At 43.4% G+C, this 23,549-nt stretch overlaps 2 protein-coding genes across 2 annotated transcripts in view; one reads left to right on the top strand and one right to left on the bottom strand.

The window, feature by feature from the left end:
- SNX24 (sorting nexin 24) overlaps nt 1–307 on the top strand; it is a 112,559-nt gene extending 112,252 nt beyond the window's left edge. Inside the window, exon 7 of the mRNA XM_018571180.1 lies at nt 131–307. Coding sequence (XP_018426682.1) covers nt 131–201 — 71 coding nt within the window. The 3' untranslated portion in view covers nt 202–307. The remainder of the gene's footprint in view (nt 1–130) is intronic.
- A 5,637-nt stretch (nt 308–5,944) lies between these two features.
- On the bottom strand, nt 5,945–22,896 carry PPIC (peptidylprolyl isomerase C). Its single transcript, XM_018571047.1, has 5 exons — nt 22,725–22,896; nt 19,611–19,724; nt 14,747–14,840; nt 10,675–10,859; nt 5,945–6,111 (listed from the first exon to the last, which is right to left on the bottom strand). Exons 1-5 carry the CDS (start codon nt 22,833–22,835, stop codon nt 5,977–5,979), a joined length of 639 nt encoding a protein of 212 aa, XP_018426549.1. The 5' UTR covers nt 22,836–22,896; the 3' UTR covers nt 5,945–5,976.
- Nucleotides 22,897–23,549: the final 653 nt, after the last annotated feature.

Below are 23,549 nucleotides of genomic sequence, written 5' to 3'. Positions count from 1 at the left end.
ATATATATATAGTATATATACACTGTAGTATATTTTAATTATAAATAGAGAGCTGCATTTATGTGTCTTCTAAATCTGCCTGAAGTTCAGCTTTAAGTCCTCAGCATCCTTGTTTGTGTTTTTTACTCAGATCATGCAGCGAATGTTGTGATAGAGGGTGTTCTTCGCGGCATATTCTACCCACACCTACAGACCAGCTAAGGTCATGACGTCAACGGTACAACGCACCCTGCTTCCTGTGGAACTTTTTGGGAGAAGCTTGTGCTCCTGAAATCTTTAGCTACAATGTTTGTGGGAGAATCTGTGATATTTGCTTTTTATTTTTTACTAGACAAACTTTCTAGTGAGTGTCCTATGTCCTAAAACAAACTAATTCAAGCCAATCATGTCCATAGCTTTAAAGTGATGGGTTTTGAATACGTAAAAAAAAAAAAATTATATATATATATTTTTCCTTCTGATTTTGCAGTTTTTTCTCTGTATGTGAAAGGGAATATTGATATACACAGTGTGTTGTCACTAAAAATATACCTCATACCAAAACTTGGTTATTCTATGATCTGCTGTGTGCAGATGGCTCATCACACCGTTCATTGGGATTCAGTGATTTCTGTGAGTCCAGCTATTAAAGGAGCACTCAAAGCCTTTTTGTATCCAAATTTTCACCTGGTGATCCTACCAGTAACACACTTCATATCTTGGGGTGGCGGAATAGAGTCGCACTCAGACAGCAGCACTGTCACCCTGTGGGGAGGGTAGTGTTAGATGTTCTAGCAGATTTCGATGGACTTGACTAACAAATTCACGTTATAAGCATTTACAGCACCAGTTTTTTTTCTTGTGGGATAAAGATTTTACAGAAATGAATAAAAGCTGACCATTGTAAGCACCCCGGCCAGTGATAAATGGTTTGCCTTAACCCTCTATCTGCCACTTTTGTGGGACAGATTGGTGTGCTGGGGGAAGTTGATAAGTAACAGACTTACTGGCCGGATCACCAGGTGAAAATAAAGGAAAAAAGAAAACTAATGCAGCCATCACATTTAAAGATTGGTAAGCTGCAATATATTCTTTTTTTGCTTCTGGGTGTAGATATGCCTTAAGAAAAACATTTCTTGTGATGCAGTGGGCATTTTCTCTGTTCTTCTCCTGCATAAACTATGCCATCACAGACGCATAGCATTTCAGGGTGTTTAGTACTGACTTTCCACATTTGCTGCTCTCTCATGGTTTGTTAAACTGGGCAAAGGTTTGATATAGTTATATTTAGTGATTTCAGTAGGTCCAATTAAAAAAACTTTAGTGCTCCTCCGTGTGGTCTGATAGAAGTGCCTATGATGTCAGGTGTATGGATTGGGAGCAGCTTGCTTGTGATTGGCCAGACTACCTCTCATCTGTAACCCCGATGTTACAGACAACACAGGCCGTGTACCAGACGCAGTATGCATTGCATTGGCCAGGTACTGCCACTGACGTTGTCACAACCTTACGTACTAGAACATTAGGCAGGACCTTTACCTATAAACTAGATCCTAGTAGCTCTATGGACTGTTGGGCCCATACCTGCATGCATGTGACTGGCTTACTTTTATTAAATGTCTTGGCATACCGGTCTAACATAAACCTAATTTTCAGTTGTCTTGCTGCTATTTATTACTGTTTACTATTTTTATAAGTGACTTGCATATCATGTTTTTTTATGTGTAACAAAGGAAAGAGATTTAACAGTATCCCCCAATCATAGCACATTATTGTTTAAGATATTGATTTTTAATAAAGAATCATGCTGAGCTGGAAACGAATTACGCCATAAAATGGTTATAAAGGCTGATTATACCCTACAAGAATTGGTGTTTGAGCAATGAGATTTTGTCTCTCTTCAGTTGTATGTTAGGGGACCTCGCCTGCAGAAAAGTGGGTCCCTATGAAACCCCTCGATGATCCCACACTGCTTTTGTAGTGGGATCGGTCTCTCAAAGCTCTGGAAGAAGGTTGCTTTGGTGTGCAGAATGCTAGAGCCCCAGTAGTATTTTTCTTAGGATAAGCTGAGATGGTGCAAATAGAATGTTTATGTATTTATATGTCCAACCTCTCGCATTGGATGTACACAAAGGGAAATACAGTTGCTGCTCATTTCAAGTCCAAGATTTTTCAAACTTTTCTAGAATCTTCTACATCCATAATACTGTATAACACATCCATAATTCTGCACAAGCAGTTTTAATGACCTATGGTCTGATTAGACTTTTCTATCATTTTCAAGTGTGTGTTTGAATCTGATCTTTAGATCACTAGTATTGTAGATTGTCAAAGATCATTCTTCAGACAGACAGATTAGATTGGTTATTTTTGGCAAATTACCGCTCTGCCTCCTTCAGACTGAGTCAGTGGTTTTCCAGTGTGGAGAATACTACATACTCATGAGGAGGAATCATAGCCTTGTGTTTATGCAACATTATGGCTGCACAGCTTCAGTCTCTGATCTTGCTTTACATGAATGGAGGATGCAATAGACTCACTTCACTAGGGAGTAGATATATAGACTTAAATGTATAGTTCTTTACAGGTACAGATTTTCACAGGCATACACATGGTACCTATAGAAAATAAGTGACATTCTGCATTTTCTGTGCCATAAAATGAGGGGAATAACATCCTGTGCATTACAGGTTCTATACACTATAGCAGTATATACAGGTGAAACTCGAATAATTAGAATATCGTGCGAAAGTAATTGCAGTAAGTGCTGCAAAAGGGGCCCAAACCAAGTACTGAGTACATATGCATGCTTGTACTTTTCAGAGGTCCGATATTGTTCTATGTACAATCCTTGTTTTATTGATTGCATGTAATAATCTACTTTTTTGAGGTTGTGGATTTGGGGTTCTTGGGGTTTTCATGAGCTGTAAGCTATAATCATCACAATTATGACAAATCACGGCTTGAATTATCTTGCTTTGCATGTAATGAGTCTATCTCATATATTAGTTTCACCTTTTAAGTTGCATTAGTGAAATAAATTAACTTTGCACAATATTCTAATTATTCGAGTTTCACCTGTGTGTATATATATTACAATAACACTATTGGCAATGCATGACTATATGATCAAGCTGTTTAATTAACATATTTATTGCATCTTATTCAGTTGAGCACATTATTGTATAAAATAAGTTATGATTACTATTAGCAAACTGATGTGTAGATCTGTGTACCTATTACTTGTCATTTGTATATTTAATTTGAAATACTAGTAGACATTAATGTTTATAAGCTGTAATAAAGTATAAATAAGTGGTATACAAATTGTGGTATTTGGTTTTTTTTTTGTATAAAACTGCAATACATCCAAGCACTAAAGAAGTCTGCAGATCCTGGATAGCACTATTCACTCATTAAACCATCTCTTACATAAGATCATTGTATAAATATCTACGTTCACATTGTCTTTATGCAAGCTGCCATCTTGAAGCCAAATATGTATGTTCCCAGGTTTAGCAGCTTGCATAAAGACTTTATCAGTCTTAGCCAGGTCCTTTACTGAGATTTGGTGATTCTCCCCATTGAACTGGTAGCTGCATCATCTGGTATCTTACAGTCGGGAGCTAAATTCACAGACAGACAGGTTGGCTTTAAGGTTCTTTTATCTGTGAAGGCTGTAAGTACTTGGAGTCTGCAAAATCATGGGTGTCTTGCACCCTAACCCTCTCTCCCAAAGTTGTTCAATAAAGTTACTGCAAACAAAAGATCATCAGTGTTGGAGTTAGTTTATGGGTCACCACCGGTGAGTCAGTAAGTGCTGAGGCAGCAATGGAACTGTGTACCTTGAGTAGGGTATGCACAAGTAGATTTTCAAATCTCGTCAACGTTTGATAATGCCATCAGTCAGTTGACAAATGCCGTTCAAAATTTTATTTGATTTCCATTTTAATGTAACATTCGATTTTGGAATGAACGGCGTTACCTGAAGGAAAACCCCATTAACTGTTAACATTTCGCTTGATCAAGAAAAAAACCATTCCAAAATGCTCCTTTAAAAGGAGAACTATGAGGTGAGTGCTTTTCACTCACCTCATAGTTCTAGCCGACCTGTGACAATGAGACTGTCACAGGTCGGCTCAGTAGATCGGGAAGTGAGCGAACACATACCGGCGTTCGCTCACTTCTCGATCCTGTCAGTCACGGCTCTCTGCAATGACAGGGGTGGGACTGGATTCCCCCCTCCCCACTCCGATCCGCCAGCGCTGACTGGCGGAACGGACGGGGGAGGGGTCGGGTACAGCTGCCTCTGCCTCTAGATAGGCAGAGCCAGCTGTCACTCACGCAGCTGAGCGGATCCAGACATAATTGTCGGGATCCGTTTCAGCTGCGGCGTCTCCGTATACCGCGAGCCGTAGCTTGCCGTATACTGAGCTTAGGGTGACGGGAGGACGCTAGTTTGTGTCCTCCCGTTACCCTAAGGAGAACTATGGGGAAAAGCCCTAACCCCATAGTTTTTTTTTATCACTGTGGTCAAAACTGATCACCGACTTGACCCCATCGACTATTAGAAAGTGAAACAAACGTTCCTGAAATTGATTTAATTGGTATGAAATTCTAGCGGTGCATACCCTACTTTAGACAGGCTGCAAGGGTTCAATTCAGCCAGCGGCTCCTTAAGGAATGAGCGCTACATATAGTTGAAGAAAACAATATACTGCAAAAAAAGAGGGTAGTTTTGAGGCAGTTGGTATGCCAGCCATGCAACTGGAAGAATAAGAAGCAAGAAATTGCAGTCTCAATGATTCTCTAAAAGAAAGATTTCCTTTAAAAACAACCTAGGAACAGCAGAGCTGCCATCACCAACTTTCTTTTTCTTGTTAGATGTCCAGGGCTTTCATTGTTATTTTCTTCGCTACTTAGGCCTGGTTCACACCTGGGCGTTTTGTAGCGCTTTCGAACGCTCTGCAAAACGCTCAAACACGAAATCCCATTATTTCCTATCGGTATAGTTCACACCTGGGCGTATTACAGGCCGTATGAACGCGCTACAAAACGCCCTACGCCCAAAGAAGTACAGGAGCTTCTTTGGGGCGTTTTTGTCACGAGTTTCCATTGGGATACAGCCAAGTAGCCCTCGGAAACGCACGTTTTTTTTGTTTGTAAAAACGCGCGTCACGAAACGCGCGCAAACGCGCATATTCGATATGCCTAGGTGTGAACCCAGCCTTAGTGAGTCGCTGACATGGAACAAGCTTGTGCATATCAGATGTCAAAACACTTACTACATAGACGTGGTCCTGCACAAGAACTCCCTAAATAATGAAGAAAAATATCCATACATCATGTCAGCAAACCAACATTCTTATTCCTGACACTTAGGGGTCTATTCACTAAGCTGCCGTAGGCAGCCAAGTGACTAACCGACCCCAAGCGAAGTGGGGTCAGTTCAGCCGTACCAGCCTGAAGTACCACTTCAGGCTGGTACGGCTGATTCCAGCCATATATCGGCTGAAATCAGCCGTACATCTGGTGGCTTTGTGTGGCTTCAGTGCAGAAGGAGTTCGACTCAGCTCGGCCAGCTTCGGCTTTCACCTCGGCTCAGCCGAGCCGATGCATATGCCTTCGGCTCGACTGAGCCGCTGGGCCGACTTCGGGAGCTGTACAGGCTATAGTGAATAGCCCGTACAGCAGCCCTTCTGTTCTACTGAACCGAAGGGGTCCTGGGGCCGAAGCTAGCCAAAGGATCAGCCGAAGCTACGGCTAGATCCTTCAGCAGCTTGGTGAATAGACCCCTAATTGTGTACCTCACTTCTTCTTCTTTACAGTATTATGGTGTCTTCTCACTTTACTGCAAATGGAAATCCTCATCTGAACAGCGCCTACTATTGTCACAGGATTACAAAGACATGAACACTACACGGTCAGATAAACATATTTACATTTATTTAAAAAATTATGTAAAAAAAAAATTGTACAGTATATAAAAATGTCACTCTAGTCCTGCCAGTCATCCACTTCCACCAAAAATGGTTCTTTGACGGTGATCTCTCCACTGTTCACTATAGCACACTCCAGTAAGGGACGGTCCTTCTCATCTGTAGGTTGGAGCTCTATACCGTGCACCAGAGCCTGGAGAGAGGAGGAGGACACAACTCTTAAAAAAACATGTAAAGATTTCTCAAATGAAAGGCAGAAAGAATTCACAAGTAACATAAAATCAGTGTTTTACATTAAACTTAACAGCACAGCTAGAATTTTAAACCAGAGAAAATAAATTTTGCTTGAAACCTAAACCTTCATGGACTATTGTCTGGTAATAAAAATAACAGGACTTTTCACTTACTGTAAAACCTTGTGCTTGCACTGTGACTAATGGCAAAACTTTTTTATTTTTTTAGATTTTTTAGGTTGATAAATACGTTTTGCTGTGTAAAAATCACACGCACCTAGTGCGTGCGTGCGTGTGTTTAGGTTAGTAAATCACCCCCATGATGTCATTCAGATATTTAGGGTTATGGTGCTGACTTCAGTTTAAGCTGTAAGCGCAGCCTAGTATACCTCTCCCACTCCCTTCATGCCTCAGTTTTGTAGCAAGCAATAGTACGACAGATCATTGGAACAAAGGGAAGGCACCTGTGTCCCTTAACCCCTTCATGACTGAGGTAAACAGCCCCGATGCTGGCGACGTACACTGTACGTCATCAGTCACGAAGGGGTTAATGTACGGTAAGCCAAAAATCCTGTAATAGAGATGAGATCTGTCATAAGCAGATATTGTTGAAATACAAGAGGCATGTGTATTCCTCCTTGAATTTTGGAGTGATTTCTGTATTTCTTCCAGATCTGTGCAACATTTCCTTTGTGCAGGAGCTTAACAGTAATCTCTGCACTGTCTCTTGTTCAGGGTGACTGGTCTTGTATCCAGCCTGTAGTTGTATGCAGGCAGCCTGTAGTGGGTGGACCTACTGGGTCCATCCCACAGCTGTGCTCTCTGCACAGTGCAGTCATGATGTTATTGCTACTTTTATAAAGGTAATATTTGGATTTGCAAATGAATTTAGTGCACACAAATGGGATTTATGTCCTCTGCAGCTAGAGAGGAATATAATTAAATGAATGTTGTTGTGGCCAGAGTTCAGCTTTAAAGGACACAGGATGTAATTGAGGTACACAGGGACATCTATAAGCAGTCCAACTGAGGGGTGGGCAACACAGCAAATAGAGCCACCTAAACAATCTCATGACCAACGCTGGCACCAGAGGAGGCCTGAACATCCACCTGGTAAAACTTGAACGTTTGAACAGAAGACCAGGTGGCAGCCTTGCAAATCTAACAACAGATGTATGATGCTGAAAAGTCCATGAAGTACTACCTGATCTAGTCTGCTTTGACAGGAAAGGGTGGAGCCTTGTCCTTAGGTCTTGTTGACTTGAATGGATTCTACAGCTCACCAAAAGATAGGAATGACAAGCAGGCTATCCCCTATGGAAACTCTAAGTAATGATCAAGAGTGTCCATCTGTCTAAAAGAAGCTGTAGCTGAGAGATGCACTCCAGCAGCGTGTACCACATCCAGACAGTGGTGGAAAATCTTGGAATGTCATGGAGCAGGACACTGAGATGGGAGAACAATGTCATCGTTAAGGGGAAACCACCTTTGGAAGAAAAGACAACCTTGTCTGTTAGATAACTATTCGTCAATGCAGCGCCCCTACCTCTCCAATATTTAAAAAAAAAAGTAATGAAATGATCAACATTAATTATACACATATAAACCATTGTGCGAACATGCTAAAAAAATTTATATGTGTAGATAGATGGATAGAAATCAAATATATCAAAGCACTATGTGTTCTTTTGACCTGTTCCTACATGCGATGCAACAGCAAAGGAGGAGTAAGAGGAGTCTGTTGCCAATCCCTATAAAGGGAAAATAATCGGGTCTAACTTTAACCTCAGTTTTTAGGTCCACTATTTTAAGATGAGCGAGAACACGGTTTTGATGGTATTTGATACACAGGAAGAGTTACCATGGTGTGAGAGGACTGTGGAAGAAAATATCATTAGGAAGTTTTCACTGTGGGGATTTACAACTTTTGAAAGTTGTGTGAAATGTGACGCACTGGACTTTGATTATATATAAATAAATCCTGTGATGGACTATAAGCTCACATTTAGTTTACTAATTTGTATTGAGATTGTAGTCTATCACGGGAGTGAGCTTGGAAGTGGTGACTACTTTACAACACACACAGGAACCATGGGGAAGAAAAGTAGCCACCCTCCAGAAGGACAGAGCCAGCACCAATTCAGAGAACATTTGAGGATCTACAGCCGAGTGATACACAAAGAAGTTACATTTGTTAATAGTTAGTACCTAAATATTTTTAAGATTTAACTCCTGAATTTAGTGTCACTTTAATGCCATCAGAGACCTTGTCACTGGAGGCAGCAGGGAGCCCAGTACATATCCTGAGGATTGTAAGGTGGGTGCAGCAGAGGATAAAGTGGCGATAGGTCTGTGCGTGTTCAGGAGAAATTGTACACCTTAGATAGAGGCTGCTCACAGACAGTAAGCCCTAGTCTAAAGGCACTATATTTAACAATGGTGCTGTCCAAAAGCATCACAGTTGGCACACCTAAGTTAACCCTGTGGGGGACTCAAAAATAGTAAAAGCACACCCAGACTCACATAATGGCAAAGCCCTGCGGTCCCCACCAAAAGAATGGCGATAACAGGCAGGATCCAGGGGACATTCCCTATCCAAGCAGTCCTGCTCCTCCCAGTGGGCATGCTCCCTAAAGCCCCGTTCACACCAAGGTGTCATAGTTTTTCCGCGGTGTAAGTTCAGCTAGCTTTTTTTTTGCATGTTTGCACACGCAAGCTGCGCACACATGAAGACGGGCATTTTGACTGGCAGCTTGAGAAACATTGCAGTCAATGGACGTACGTACAAGAAAATGTGCAACATGCTTCTGTTTCCTGGCATTTGCATTTATTTCTATGAGGGGAAAAAAACGAGCTGCAAAACTGCCAAAAGAAGCTCATGTGCTTTTTTTCTGCGTTTGATGTTTTGCTGCTCAGGTGTGAACAGGAACCATTAAAACTCATGGGATTTCTTGTGTTGGGCGGTTTGAAGCACTTTTTCTCCTGATCTAAAACGCCTAGTAGTGAACCAGGTCTAAGGGGTCTTCAAAATAGGATTCCACCAGTGAGGTGTACCACAGCCCGGGGCCTGGCTAACTCACACATTATATTGACTGTGTCTGGTAGAACAACTACAGCAAAGTTCAGTGCACAGAAGACGCATTACAAACCGGCCCCACTTCCCTCTGAGCAGAAAAAAGACGACCATTCTCCTAGAACATTAGCACACAATTGAGGCATAATGATAGTGGGAAGGGTTATCCTAGACTGTTTACAGCTTTGTTTGCCAGTGCCCAATCTCCTGTGGCAGCAGCATAACCTTATGTACCTGAATTACATCCTGTGTCCCTTAATATATGAATAAGAAATGTATACTGTATATGTTTGTATATATGTATATACGTACACAGTTAAAATATAATCAGTGTGGAAAGATCATGTTCAGGACAGAACAGGACAACACTTTATTAATTTATTATTGACAATGGATACGGCTCTTCCCAGAGAGCACAGTGTGGAGCCTAAGGTGTCCAGCAGGGTGTTCTCTACAGAACACTGCAGATAATACTCTGAGATAAAAGGACAAACCTGTCACATGATCTGTCAAAGTCATGTGGCAGGTCTCCCAGCACTTTTTGAGGCTATGTAGAAAGCATTTTTGTAAAGCGCACAGCTGTGCTCTATGTTTTTTTTAAAGAAGCCTTATGGCCACAGTGGCTCTTCATAATTGGACCACAGAGAAAGGTTTCTGTAATTGTTTTATCTTTCCCTCCTAATAGAAACATGTCCTTGGAGAAATATGGAGGCTGCCATTACTGACTTCTTTATCTACAAATGGTAGTTGCTTTGTAATATGTGAACCACTGACCCAGAGCATGCATGCAGATCAGGAGCTCTGATTTCACTTCCTCGAGCCGCCCTATTGATCAGAGAGGCTGCTCAATACATTAAAAATATCTAAAGCCTACGTTTTGTATTTGTAGTTTGGGAGAGAGGCAGGAAGGGTTGGAATGCCTTTCAGATTTTTATTTTTTTTGTTGCTGTGTCCCAACTTGGGAGATTCACTCTATTTGTCCTGCTGACCACTACCAGAATGATGTCTTCAAACACAGCAAAGGGTGGTGTGTGATCTGCCTTGCCTGCAATGCAATGCAATGCATCTCAATAGGACATGCTGGGTCCAAAGAAAGTTAAACATAGCCTCAGAACTTTCATCCACATTTGTAGTAAATGGGAATCTGCTGAACTACACTTGAAGCGTGCTTCAAACGCAGAAACTATACTGTTTGTTGGAAGGGTAAAACTTACTTAAAAACTGAAGTCACTGGATATACACTGGTGGGAATTTATCAAAACTGGAGCAAAGAGAATCTGGAGCAGTTGCTCATGGCCACCAATCAGCATCTCTTTTTCATTTTCAAAGCTTAACTGAACAAACTAAAGAGAGACACTGATTGGTTGTCATCCTGTTTGCTCCAGTTTTAATACATTCCCCTCATAGTATTTAACTATATGCAATAGAATAGAGTTATAGTGCTGCTTACCATGCCATCCAGAACTTTGCCAAACACAACATGTTTCCCGTTGAGCCATAAAGGTCGTGTTGTGGAGATGAAGAACTGGGACCCATTAGTATCTGGACCTGCATTAGCCATGCTCACCCAGCCAATGCCATAGTGCTTGAGCTTAAAGTTCTCATCTGGAAAATGATCCCCATAGATACTCCAACCTACAACAACATAATATTCAGTTTACCATAGTACAAGATCTGTATCTTACCATTTTGCACGATTTGCAGACAGCGTAAAAAATACTTGCATACTCTAACAATAGAATGATCTATACATTTAGACATTCCTCTGATGACATGGAGTCCACTGCAAAACATAACATTACAGCTTTGGAAATTGTACAACTCTTTGTGAGCACACTTACTTTTATGGTAAACGTTGTCGGTGCTTTCATCGTTATATGGTTGTTACGTCATATTACATGTCATTGCTAAGCGGGTCCAAACCAAGAACAAAAAAAATCCTTAAAGTAAGCATTCCTAAGAGACATATGGGCACTGCCATTGCTGACCTCACACTGGAAATGCTATTTTCCTGGCTGTTGTACTGTCTCCCTGGCATTAATACTAGTTGTCACTGACCTGGCAAAAGTACAATAACCAGGAAATTCAGAAGAAAGTCAGATGTTCTTATCTGCATAACTGTTGTGAGTTAGTGGCTCAGAGTATTGAAGCAAGATGCACAATGTGAAAGCCAGGCAATTAGCATTTGCAGGAAGAAAACATCAGTAATGGCAGCCTCCATATTTTTGCGTCAGGAAGTTTGTATTTTGTTGTGTTTTGGGGCATTTAATTACATTTTTCACTAAATATTGGGGTTTAATAAGGAGTTGCGCTAATATTGCGCAACATAAAAATTTGCAACTACCACCATTTTATTCTATAGGGTCTTGGCATTCAGAAAATATATAATGTTGGGGGGTTTTAAGTAATTTTCAGGCCTAAAATGTGGAATATAACATGGGTACAAAAAATGAAAAAAAGGCCTCAGTCATGAAGGGGTTAAAATCCCTTACAGCAAAGCCAAGCTACCCCCACCCTGTCTCAGGCATCCTTACCAATACTCCCCCACCACTGTTGCTCTGTAAAAGACCCAGTACTTTGAGATATATAGGAACATGTGACCTTGCCTGCTTCCCCACAATGCAGTGCTTGGCAGCTGCATGGCCAGTCACTAGGCTCCAGCTCTGCTACATCAGAGTGGTGCATGTAATTTAGAATGCAAATGTCCAAAACGGCTAGTCACTTTGCAGGTGTGGTAGTGATAGGCACCAGAGGATGGCTAGGACAGGATGGAGGGGTTGGGGAATGTCAATGGCAGGTCACAGAGGGTTTGGTGGTGGGAGAGAGGTGGCGAAGGTAAATAAAGACACTGAAGGGTGTCCAGGACAGGACAATGGGTTGTTTTTTTTCTTCTTACTAAATAGAGCTTAATACACTGTAGAGCTGCAGCTAACGATTATTTTCAAAATCGATTAGTTAGCCGATTATTGAGTTCGATTAATCGGTTAATCGGATAAACAATAATTTAAAGTTTAAAAAATGGCTCCAGTGATGGGACTACTAGTTTGTATTGAGGTTGTAGTCCATCACAGGAGCAAGCTTGGAGCGGTGGAAGTAAAAAATAAAAAAGATAGTGTGGTGTGCAATATAGTGAAATGGAAAGTGTAAAATTATAGAGCAATGAATGCAGAATGGCACCGGCTATAGAGGACTACAAAACCCAGCAATACATTATACAGCACAATGCAGAATACCACCAGCTATAGAGGAATACAACAAATCCCAGCAATAGTACATTATAGCTGGCGGCATTCTGCATTGCGCTGTATAATGTACTATTGCTGGGTTTTGTAGTCCTCTATAGCTGGTGGTATTCAGCATTGCACCACTGTATAATGTATTATTGCTGGGATTTGTAGTCCTCTATACAGCGCAAAGCGGAATATCACCAGCTATAGAAGAGTACAACAAATCCCAGCAATACATTATACATACAGTGTATAATGTATTGCTAGGATTTGTATTCCTATGTATAATATACAGCACAATGTACCATCAGCTATAGAGGAATACAAATCCCAGCAATGCATTATAGAGCACCATGTGGGGGGGGAGTGCAGGCTTACCTGAGCAGTCTTCCAGCAACTTGCTTCTGAGATCGGACCTGTCTATCGGCGGCTGTCATCACCCCACACCTGCTCCTCCTTACTACATCTCCCCACGTCCCTGTGCCGATCATGGATGTGGGGGGTGATAAGTGTGAGGCGGAGAGGAGGCGCGGCGTGTGGAGCGTGGATTGGGCGGGTCTGGCAGCAGTGAGCGTGAGGTGGGGAGGAGGTGCGGCGCACAGCGTGTGGAGCTGTGAACAGGGCCAACTGGTCGGAAGCCGATTAATCGATTATTGAAAAAGTTGACAACTTTTTCAATAATCGATTATAATCGATTATGTCGATTAGTTGTTGCAGCCCTAATACACTGCCTGGCCCAAATAAAAAGTCACATGCTCCAATATTTATTTTCGGCCAGTGTTGCATTCGCTTTCTAACAAGATCTTGTAGTGATGGCGGGAGAGTTATGGCATCCACGGCCTCCGCCCAGGGATCCAGGGCCATGGTCACAAACCTGTCCACCTTGCGCTTGAACCGAGACGCCAGAAGATCCACCTCCGGCGTCCCCCAGCGACGACAGAGCTGTTAAAAAACCTCCGGGTGCAGAGACCACTCCCCCGGATCCACCGACTGTCGAGTGAGGCAATCGGCCTGCCAATTGTCCACTCCCGGGATGTAGTTGGCCGAGAGAGCCAGAATAAACAAAGGGATGTAAGGAAACACCGTGACAGAACGCAGACACACATGCGGCCCAAATTGCACGTGCGACAGCGTGGAAGTGCTGGCAACGTCCTCCACTTTAAGGGTCTCCCCGACAGCGCGGACCAGCGCCGAGACCAATTCATGTTCCTGGACCAGGAACGTAGACGCAGCCTCATCCTCACTTGGCGAATCAGATACAGTCATCCAGCCTGTCGCCCTGGGGACACTTGCTAGAAGAAAAATCAAAAACGGAAGAAAGGAAAAAAATTCTCCAGAGAAATTTTTTTAGCTCCTTACTCCTGACGCTAGGCAAAAAACTGGAGACTTGTCAGCAGGTGGGGGGTTTGGCCACCGGCAGGGGCCGCCCCTAGGCTGTAATTGGTCTTTAGTTTTGTGCCTAGCGTCCTTCTCCTGCAGGTGGCGATATTACCCTACCATTCAGGATCTACGATCTGTTGCCTGTGTCCTTCAATGAACAGGAGAGAAAAGGGACTGGGCATTTTTACCTTAATGCAGTAAATGCATTAAGGTAAAAAACGCAGAGCCTTTAGTACTACTTTAAGGTCTTGGTGGCACAATAGAGAAACGGGTGCATACAAAATATTTCTGAATGTATTAGGTCATGTACTGCATGTTAGCTGCTCTGTCATTGCGAGGAGAGCTGGCAAACGAATACACTGGTTATATTTACTCATTAAATATCTACTAACTGGGACTCTATGAGGAGGAGGTCTCAGCAGCCTCTAGTGGAAGACAAAATTCTCCACCTCTTCCGCCACAAACCAGTTAAGCTATAGTAAAGCCAAGTATGTCCAACTTCAGGGGCATACTGCTTTCATCATAGGATTCCAAGCAGGGGCGTCCCCAGGTCTGGTGTCGCCCAGAGCAGAGACCGGGTGACACCCTGCCGTGACGTCATTGTGCATGCGCCTGTCGGCGGCCATCTTGGTGTTGGACGTCGGCAGAGAGAGGAGGGGGACATTCACCCGGCGGGATGAGGTATGCCGCCGGGTCCTCTCTTCTATCCTGACATTGTCGGGCTCTCGGTCCATTAGTCATTTTGGTGTCACCCCTCCAATGGTGACACCCACCCGGGACCCTGCACCCCGCTTGTGACGCCACTGATTCCCAGACATATATTTCACTTCCAATGGAAAATTAAATCAAATTATTTCACTAGAGTTTTTCACTCCTTCTGCAGATACAGTTTCTAACTAAAAGCTTAAAATGTACCTCCTGTCCCATCTCCGGCTGAGAAATCTCCTCCTTGGATCATGAAATCTTTGATAACTCGGTGGAACTTGCTGCCTTTGTAGCCATAACCTTTCTGAATTAGAAGAAGGAGACAAACTGTAAGGGAACTGCAGAGATATTAGAATACATTGCCAGACGAATACTGCAATCCAGGAAAATGGATGTTATTGCAGTCGTATGAATCGAGTGTTGCAGGACATGCCTTTCTCTTTCAGTATTATCAGTCACGTAATTAGGAAATAAAGTGAAGAAAGATGATGGAAGGAATATTAGCTCAGGTGAAATGTGCTCAGGTTCTGCCATTCCCCATTCCAGCCACTCCAATCACACAGTAAATCTCCTCTCAGAGTTTCTCCTCTGTGTATGTCTTGCACGCAGTAAGCCAGCACAGCTATTAAGTCTACATTTATTTATACAGAAAACAGAAGTGACATTGTGCATGTCACATCTGCCAGCTGCTCTTACCATTATTCACAGGAAGACATGAATCACATCCATGGACGGGGACTATCTCACCAAACATTCTGCAGCAGTTTCCAGCATCACCCCACACAGGCATAACTATGTACTCGCACCTACTCTGGGAGGAGAGTACTTCAAGTAAATAAAGAAATAAAAAGAAGCTGGAAAAATCAACCTTGTTTCATTTAGAGTCGTGTTGACATTTGGGGACTAGTGACAGTGAGTCATGTGAGGGACCCAGTCATGTCTTTCCTTCTCTTCACCTTCTAACTACTGTCCATTTACAGCTGGCAAAGTGCTCCAAGTACAGTAAAGGCCAGGGCTAGGCAACCTCGGCACTCCAGATGTTGTGGAACTACAAGTCTCATGAGGCACTGCAAATTTCTGACAGCCATAGCTATAACTCACAGAGGCATTTGTAGTTGCACCACAGCTGGAATTCCAATGTTGAAATAACAGATTTAATATTTTCTATAAAACACTTTCAGGAATATTTTTAGCAGGCTGGCAGTAATGGAAAGTGTGCAGCTGTCACTGCTGAAGGAGGGCAAATTCAGAGGTAAGTTTGCCTTACAGCAAGTACTCCTCCTCCTCCGCCGCCACCACCACAGTTCCACTTTAAATTGATCACAAAAGCAGGTATTAAGAGCAGCTAACTGTAACTTCTGTTGTGGACCTGCAAACATGAGGGGGATTTAATAAATCTGGAGCAGATTTGCACTGCAACCAATCAGCTTTCCTGTTTCATTTTCAAATATTACCTGAGCAAACTGAAGAGAGATACTGATTGGTTGCCATGGGCAACCACTTCAGTTTTGATAAATTCCCCCCAGGGTGTCCAATCTCAGCCAATGCATAGAGTAGTTGCTCACTGGCACTGGAATGTTCCACTGATAAGCCTCTATAGAAACAAATCGATGTACTGAGCCCCTTGGAAGTTTTTGGGGGGTTTTTTCCCCCTTTTTTTATATGTGACTTTTATTTTATTTTAATTTTTATGTTACTTTTATTTATTTTTTATTTATATTTATTTTTTTGCACTTATTGTTATTGCTATTATATAGGGGATAACAATCCCCCTATATAATAGCAAAGGCACACTGACAGGTCCTCTTTATGGAGACATTAGTGGTCTCTAGGACCCCTAATGTCACCTGTGGACCCCAAAAGAAGCAGAGATCTGCTTTATCAGCTTCTTCTCTCTGGCTATAGCAGCCAGATGACTGACAGGTGAATGCAGAAGTGATGTAATACACATCACTTCTGCATTCACAGCCCGGAGGGAGATCAGACGCGAACAAGCACAAATAGACGATCGGTGGGCTATGGAGCCGCTGATCGCCTATATGTGAAACACCCGGTAACGGGTGTGTGCATTGATCGGGCCTTTTCTGCCCGTGCGTGCCCGCCAGGGGGCGCGCGCGAGCAGAAAAAAAATGCTGTCTGGCGACGGTAACCCGCCAATGCAGCAGTGCCGTCCGTCCGTTTTTTTACTACGGGCGGACGGCAAGAGGTTAATTTGGCATTATCGCTCTCACTCTCTCATACTGGTCACTGGAAGTTCAACATGGCATCTCATGGCAAAGAGCTCTCTGAGGATCTGAAAAAAAGAATTGTTGCTCCACATAAAGATGGTCTAAGCTATAAGAAGATTGCCAAGACCCCGAAACAGAGCTGCAGCACGGTGGCCAAGACCATACAGCGGTTTAACAGGACAGGTTCCACTCAGAACAGGCCTCGCCATGGTCGACCAAAGAAGTTGAGTGCACGTGCTCAGCGTCATATCCAGAGGTTGTCTTTGGGAAATAGACGTATGAGTGCTGCCAGCATTGCTGCAGAAGTTGAAGGGGTGGTCGTCAGCCTGTCAGTGCTACCATACGCCGCACACTGCATCAAATTGGTCTGCACGGCTGTCATTCCAGAAGGAAGCCTCTTCTAAAGATGATGTTCAAGAAAGCCCGCAAACAGTTTGCTGAAGACAAGCAGACTAAGGACATGGATTACTGGAACCATGTTCCGTGGTCTGATGAGACCAAGATAAACTTATTTGGATCAGATGGTGTCAAGCGTGTGTGGCGGCAACCAGGTGAGGAGTACAAAGACAAGTGTGTCTTGCCTACAGTCAAGCATGGGTGTCGGAGTGTCATGGTCTGGGGCTTCATGAGTGCTGCCGGGCACTGGGGAGCTACAGTGCATTGAGGGAACCATGAATGCCAACATGTACTGTGAAATACTGAAGCAGAGCATGATCCCCTCCCTTCAGAGACTGGGCCACAGGGCAGTATTTCAACATGATAACGACCCCAAACACACCTCTAAGAAGACCACTGCCTTGCTACAGAAGCTGAGTGTAAAGGTGATGGACTGGCCAAGCATATCTCCAGACCTAAACCCTACTGAGCATCTGTGGGGCATCCTCAAACGGAAGGTGGAGGAGCGCAAGGTCTCTAACATCCACCAGCTCCCTGATGTCATCATGGAGGAGTGGAAGAGGACTCCAGTGGCAACTCTGGTGAACTCCGTGCCCAAGAGGGTTAAGGCAGTGCTGGAAAATAATAGTGGCCACACAAAATATTGACACTTTGGGCCCAATTTGGACATTTTCACTTAGGGGTGTACTCACTTTTGTTGCCAGCGGTTTAGACGTTAATGGCTGTGTGTTGAGTTATTTTGAGGGGACAGCAAATGTACACTCATATACAGGGCTTGAAAAATCCACTCGTCTGCTCGTCTGTGACGAGAGGACGGTGGAGCCCAACGAGTAGCTTCCCGGCCGGCCGTTGTAATTACACGGCCAGCTGGGAGCTTTACAGTCAAGCGATCGAGCGTCTCGAGAGACGCTCCATCGCTTGTATCTGCAGCTGTCACTCCGCGAGCTGCAGCTCCCTATATACTGAGCTTAGGGTGACGGGAGGACGCTAGTTTGTGTCCTCCCGTTACCCTAAGGAGAACTATGGGGAAAATCCCTAACCCCATAGTTCTCCTTTAATCACTGATAACACTAAACTGATGAACAGTAAAAACATTTTAATTGTCGCCTATGTGAGTTTTTTTGTGATTTTGCGGGCACACACAATTTTAAGGCTTGACATGTTTGGTGTCTATTTACCCGACGTTACCCCAACTTTTATGTTTTACTAAAAATACGGGTAAGAATAAATGTTTCATAACATAACGTAGGGAAACTTTTTTGTTTTTTTCTACATTTATGGTACTTTGTTTATTATATAGTAAAAAAAATACCCCCCGTGGTGATTATATACCTCCAAAAGAACCAAAAGAAAGCTCTATCTGTCCCCAAACATTTTTAACATAAATTGCAAGGCTATAGTCCGGTCATGCTGACTGGTGACATTTTTGACTGACTGGTGAGACACTATAACATTTTTCAAGCCCTGCTGATATACAAGCTGTACACTCACTGCTTTACATTGTTACATTGTAGCAAAGTGTCATTTCTTCTGTGTTGTCAAATGAAATGATATAATAAAATATTTACAAAGATGTGACTTCTGTGAGATACTTTATAAAGCTCATATTGTAGGCTTAAAACATTACTCAGGAGCAAAGTAAACTGTACAAACAGATCATCCTTCAGCAGCAACAAGTGGGTCCTTCCAGCTGCTGGGGACAGGTGGCGAATACAGGTCCCAATCTGTCCTATCTTGCTGAGACTTGCAATTGTAGTTCCCATAAAACCTGAGGAATGCGAGTTGTTCATCAGTAATAAAGACAGACACATTGATATACGTCATCAATAGGAAAAGGGGATTCATAGCTCTGGACCTTTCCCTCATCTACCAACAGTAAAGAAAATGGCGTTTACACAATCATCACATTTTGTCATAAAAGGGAATTTCAATGTTATTTTCTTTTCAATTACCAATATTACCAGCCTGATAAGTTTCGAAGAGAGTAAAGTAAGGACATAGAAAAATAGAAAATGTATTCTCAAAAGGAGTCCCAGAATTTTTAAATTAACCCTTGCAGTGGGGCTACCCCTGTACTGCTCGTTTTTGTCTAGTTTCTAAAATAACAAAGTAGTAATCAGCCTAAGTTAGGAGCCGGCCAGCTGTCACAGCGCTCCCTGCAGCAGTGGAATCTTCCTCAGCATCCTCATATCTATGCACAGTGTATAGACGTGATGATTTATGGGACCTTAGACCATTGCAGAGGAGGGGGAGAGACGTTGGAAGGACCAGTCTAAGAAGAAACCAGCTCAGAGCTTCGGGTGACTATAACTTTGGGAGGTTTTTTTTACCTAGACACAAACGAGCATTTAACCCTTGCAGTGCAGGGGTAGCCCCACTGCAAGGGTTAATAAAATAATTCCGGGAGTTTTCCTTTAATATATGGACATTGCTGTGATAAAGCTGCTTACCTCTCCAGTTGCCAATGCAACAAAGTTTTTCACGGTTTTTGGCACAATTTTTCCAAACAATCCAATAATAATTCGTCCGGCATTTCTATCCCCAATCCTTATATCAAAGAAAACCTAAAATACAAGGACAGTGACACAAAATACATTGAGATAGAAAGGAGAACGCCAACTAAACAGAATCATGTTCCTAAGTTACAGAACATTTCAAAAGGAGGACAAGACATCTTTTAGGTGATTGTAGGAGTTGGCCCACCAGATATTATAGTTATGGGTGGACAATGGTTGGCTGGATCACTATCTCTCACAAACCCCAGCTGGAGGATTTTTACCCTGCTCCCAGTCTCACTCCTCCTGCTGCAGCATTCTCTGCATTGTAATATAAATCAACAATCCAACAAGCAGCTTGAGCTTTCCTTATAAAAGCCACAACTAGCCAATCAATCATGGATTTCTGATACCATGGTTTGGCTACCAAGGCACCGGCATGTGGGCCATGAAAACACTCATCCACCCATAACAATCAACCTCAGACAATGTAAAGGGTGAGGATGATGTGCAGATTAGAGAACATACTTTTTATTTGTAAAAGCTATGGTGTGCCTATTTACTATGGGCAGACAACATGCAAAGCATCATGTAATCAATCCCTGACAATCACTGGAGCCGTAGACTGAGCAGCTTTATAAAAATGAATGGAAGCTGTGTTGCCCAGAACCCCACTGGAAAGCGAACTTGCTGCATTAAGGAATGCAAGGAAGAGTTGTATGATCTTGTTCATGTAAATGTCACACCAAATAACTTTCCGGCAGGGGTCTACTAAAACCATAGAGGTCACATTGTTTGCAATCCTCCTAGTTTGCCCTGCAGTCTCCACCATATATGTGGACTCCCGATGAATAAGAATTCCTTTTCTAGAATTGATTAGAACTGAATCTGTCAAACAAGAATGTGGTTAAGGTCACTATTCCCATAGATAAGGGGAAGATCAAATGATCCTGCTTTATTCACTGATAATGCCTGTCAGTTATTATAATCATATTCTAAGTATCTCATTATATACCTGTATCTCCAGGCAGAGCCTTTCTTTTTAGTTATAGAGAGGGGAAGGGGTAGACCCTCTGTCTTGCTTTTATTGCTGTCTGAGTCCCTTAAGTATCTCATTATATACCTGTATCTCCAGGCAGAACCTTTCTTTTTAGTTATAGATAGAGTGGGGAAGGGGTAGACCTCTGTCTTGCTTTTATTGCTGTCTGAGTCCCCTAAGTATGTCATTATATACCTGTATCTCCAGGCAGAGCCTTTCTTTTTAGTTATAGAGAAGGAAGGAGTAGCCCTTCTGTCTTGCTTTTATTACTGTCTGAGTCCCCTAAGTATCTCATTATATACCTGTATCTCCAGGCAGAACCTTTCTTTTTAGTTATAGAGAGGGGAAGGGGTAGACCTCTGTCTTGCTTTTATTGCTGTCTGAGTCCCCTAAGTATCTCATTATATACCTGTATCTCCAGGCAGAACCTTTATTTTTAGTTATAGAGAGGGGAAGGGGTAGACCTCTGTCTTGCTTTTATTGCTGTCTGAGTCCCCTAAGTATCTCATTATATACCTTTATTTTCCGGCAGAACCTTTTTTTTTAGTTATAGTCTCATTATATACCTGTATCTCCAGGCAGAACCTTTCTTTTTAGTTATAGAGAGGGTAAGGGGTAGACCTTCTGTCTTGCTTTTATTACTGTCCGAGTCCCATAAGTATCTCATTATATACCTGTATCTCCAGGCAGAACCTTTTTAGTTATAGATAGAGTTGGGAAGGGGTAGACCTTCTGTCTTGCTTTTATTGCTGTCTGAGTCCCCTAAGTATCTCATTATATACCTGTATCTCCAGGCAGAACCTTTCTTTTTAGTTATAGAGAGGGGAAGGAGTAGACCCTCTGTCTTGCTTTTATTACTGTCCGAGTCCCATAAGTATCTCATTATATACCTGTATCTCCAGGCAGAACCTTTTTAGTTATAGATAGAGTTGGGAAGGGGTAGACCTTCTGTCTTGCTTTTATTGCTGTCTGAGTCCCCATTGGGGAGATTCATCCTTCTAATTGTACTGCTGACCATTGTCGTCGAGGAAAAAAGTGAGGAAATCCAAAAATGTAGAGTTTACCACACAACAAGAGATGAGGGGAAGTCTTTGAATGAAGATACCTGTTTTGAGGACAACTCCCCAATTCCCCCCACTTTGGGAGATTTCCACTCCCAAAGTCCATTCAGCCAATCAAACTGAATGGACCGGCAGCATCAAATGTGACCATGTTAAATCAATTTTCAAGTGACAGCTATTTCAATCACAATGCACCCTATGCAGAGCCCACCATAGAGAGACTCCGTGGGTTGTGCAGGATCTATGGTGGGTTGTGTGGGGTCTCAGGTGGGCTCTGCAGGGCCTCAGGTGGGTCCAGAGTCCAGTGCATTGCTAAGCCCAGAATCCAGTGCGTCACCATGTCCAGAGTCCAATACATATACTGTTCTGCATTGCTGTATAATGTATTGCTGGGATTTGTAGTCCCCCTACAGCCAGTGTCATTCTGCATTAGAGTGTAAGCTCCTCTGTACAGAGACTGATGTGACTGGCTCAGTCTTCTCTGTACAGCACTGGGGTATATGTTAGAGTTATATAAATGTATAATAATAGTGTGAGACTGTGGGGGGGACATTAGAGTGTAAGCTCCTCTGGTGCAGAGACCGCTGGGGGGGGGGCAGTGAGATCCACTCCCCCAAGATAAAATCTCACACCGGGGCCCTTTATTCCTTAGGTCCCCCACTGCCGCCATTCCTCCACAGGCTCCAGGTTTAGGATATGAAAACTTTCATGGTTGAGGAATGGAGCAGAGGCCGCTGAATACAATAGCCGGCAGTGGGGATTCCTCCCAGTCATGGAGTTCTTCTTTGACACGTTATTCGGTATCATTGGGTGATGGGCCTGGAAGTCTCTGCAGATCCACCTCTACTTCTTCCTACAACATTTCCTATAGAAGGGTGGAGTGAGTATACACAGTATCCCCCCTGCTCAGCCCGGCAGGGAAGAAGTTAAATGCCCCCTCACGTACACCACCCCCCAAACACCCCTTACCTTATGAGTGACAACGGGTCCCCTCTTCCTGTACGCCTCGGCGGACTGCAGCGCTTGGAAGGCAAGGCAGAGCAGGAACAGAGCCCGGCACATCCTCGGTACCGGCACCATCTATAACCAACACCGGGCACACCCACCCGAGCCAGGCAGCAACGTCAGCACCAGACGGGGGGATCCCGAAGTGTCCCGCTACACGGACCCGCCCCCTGAACCGCCTTAGCCCCGCCCCCAGTCAGGGCTCGCCACACATGCACACACACAGCTGGACTAGCAGTACATGAGAAATTTGCCGTCACGTGACTCTGATAGACCTGCACACATGGCACTATGGTATACACGGTTATGACAGTACTATATGCATGTAATGTAGAGACAGAACATCGGCCTGTACTGGTCCAGAGAACCACTCCTACAATCACATATAATACGGCACCAGATATGTAAAGAAGAACTCCGGGAAAATCATACATTTACCTTGCAGTGGGGCTACTCTCTCTTGCACTGCAAGGGTTAAATGCTGGTTTTGTCTATGGGACTCACATAAAGCTGTATTCCTCACCTGATCCTCAGGCTGCTAGACCGGTCCCCGCAGCCTCTTCTCCTCCAGCACTTAACACTTTGCAGTGGGGTAAGATTTTGGTCTTTTTGGAGTTCTTCTTTAAGACTATTCAGTATGTGGAGAGTAGGACAGTAGCTCTGTTTCCATAAGGCCTCATTCACACGAGAAAAAGCTGGCACGTACAGCTCCGTGCTGCGTGCACGGCTGTATCAGGCAGCTCCCGGGAAGGACAGGTGCTGCGTGTGATTAGTACGCAGCCCCTGTCC

Source organism: Nanorana parkeri, unplaced genomic scaffold (assembly GCF_000935625.1).
Source record: "Nanorana parkeri isolate BGI_ZX_2015 unplaced genomic scaffold, ASM93562v1 scaffold40, whole genome shotgun sequence".
In the NCBI taxonomy this organism is placed as follows: domain Eukaryota; kingdom Metazoa; phylum Chordata; class Amphibia; order Anura; family Dicroglossidae; genus Nanorana; species Nanorana parkeri.
This window is presented reverse-complemented; position numbering and strand designations above follow the sequence as displayed.

Excerpts from the sequence above, each read along its gene's own strand:
- PPIC (XM_018571047.1), bottom strand. The coding sequence starts at position 22,835 with ATGGTGCCGGTACCGAGGATGTGCCGGGCTCTGTTCCTGCTCTGCCTT. Across the intron at positions 14,841-19,610 it reads TTGCATTGGCAACTGGAGAG|AAAGGTTATGGCTACAAAGG; the intron begins GTAAGCAGCTTT and ends CTTCTAATTCAG. Across the intron at positions 6,112-10,674 it reads GCAAAGTTCTGGATGGCATG|GCTCTGGTGCACGGTATAGA; the intron begins GTAAGCAGCACT and ends TCCTCTCTCCAG.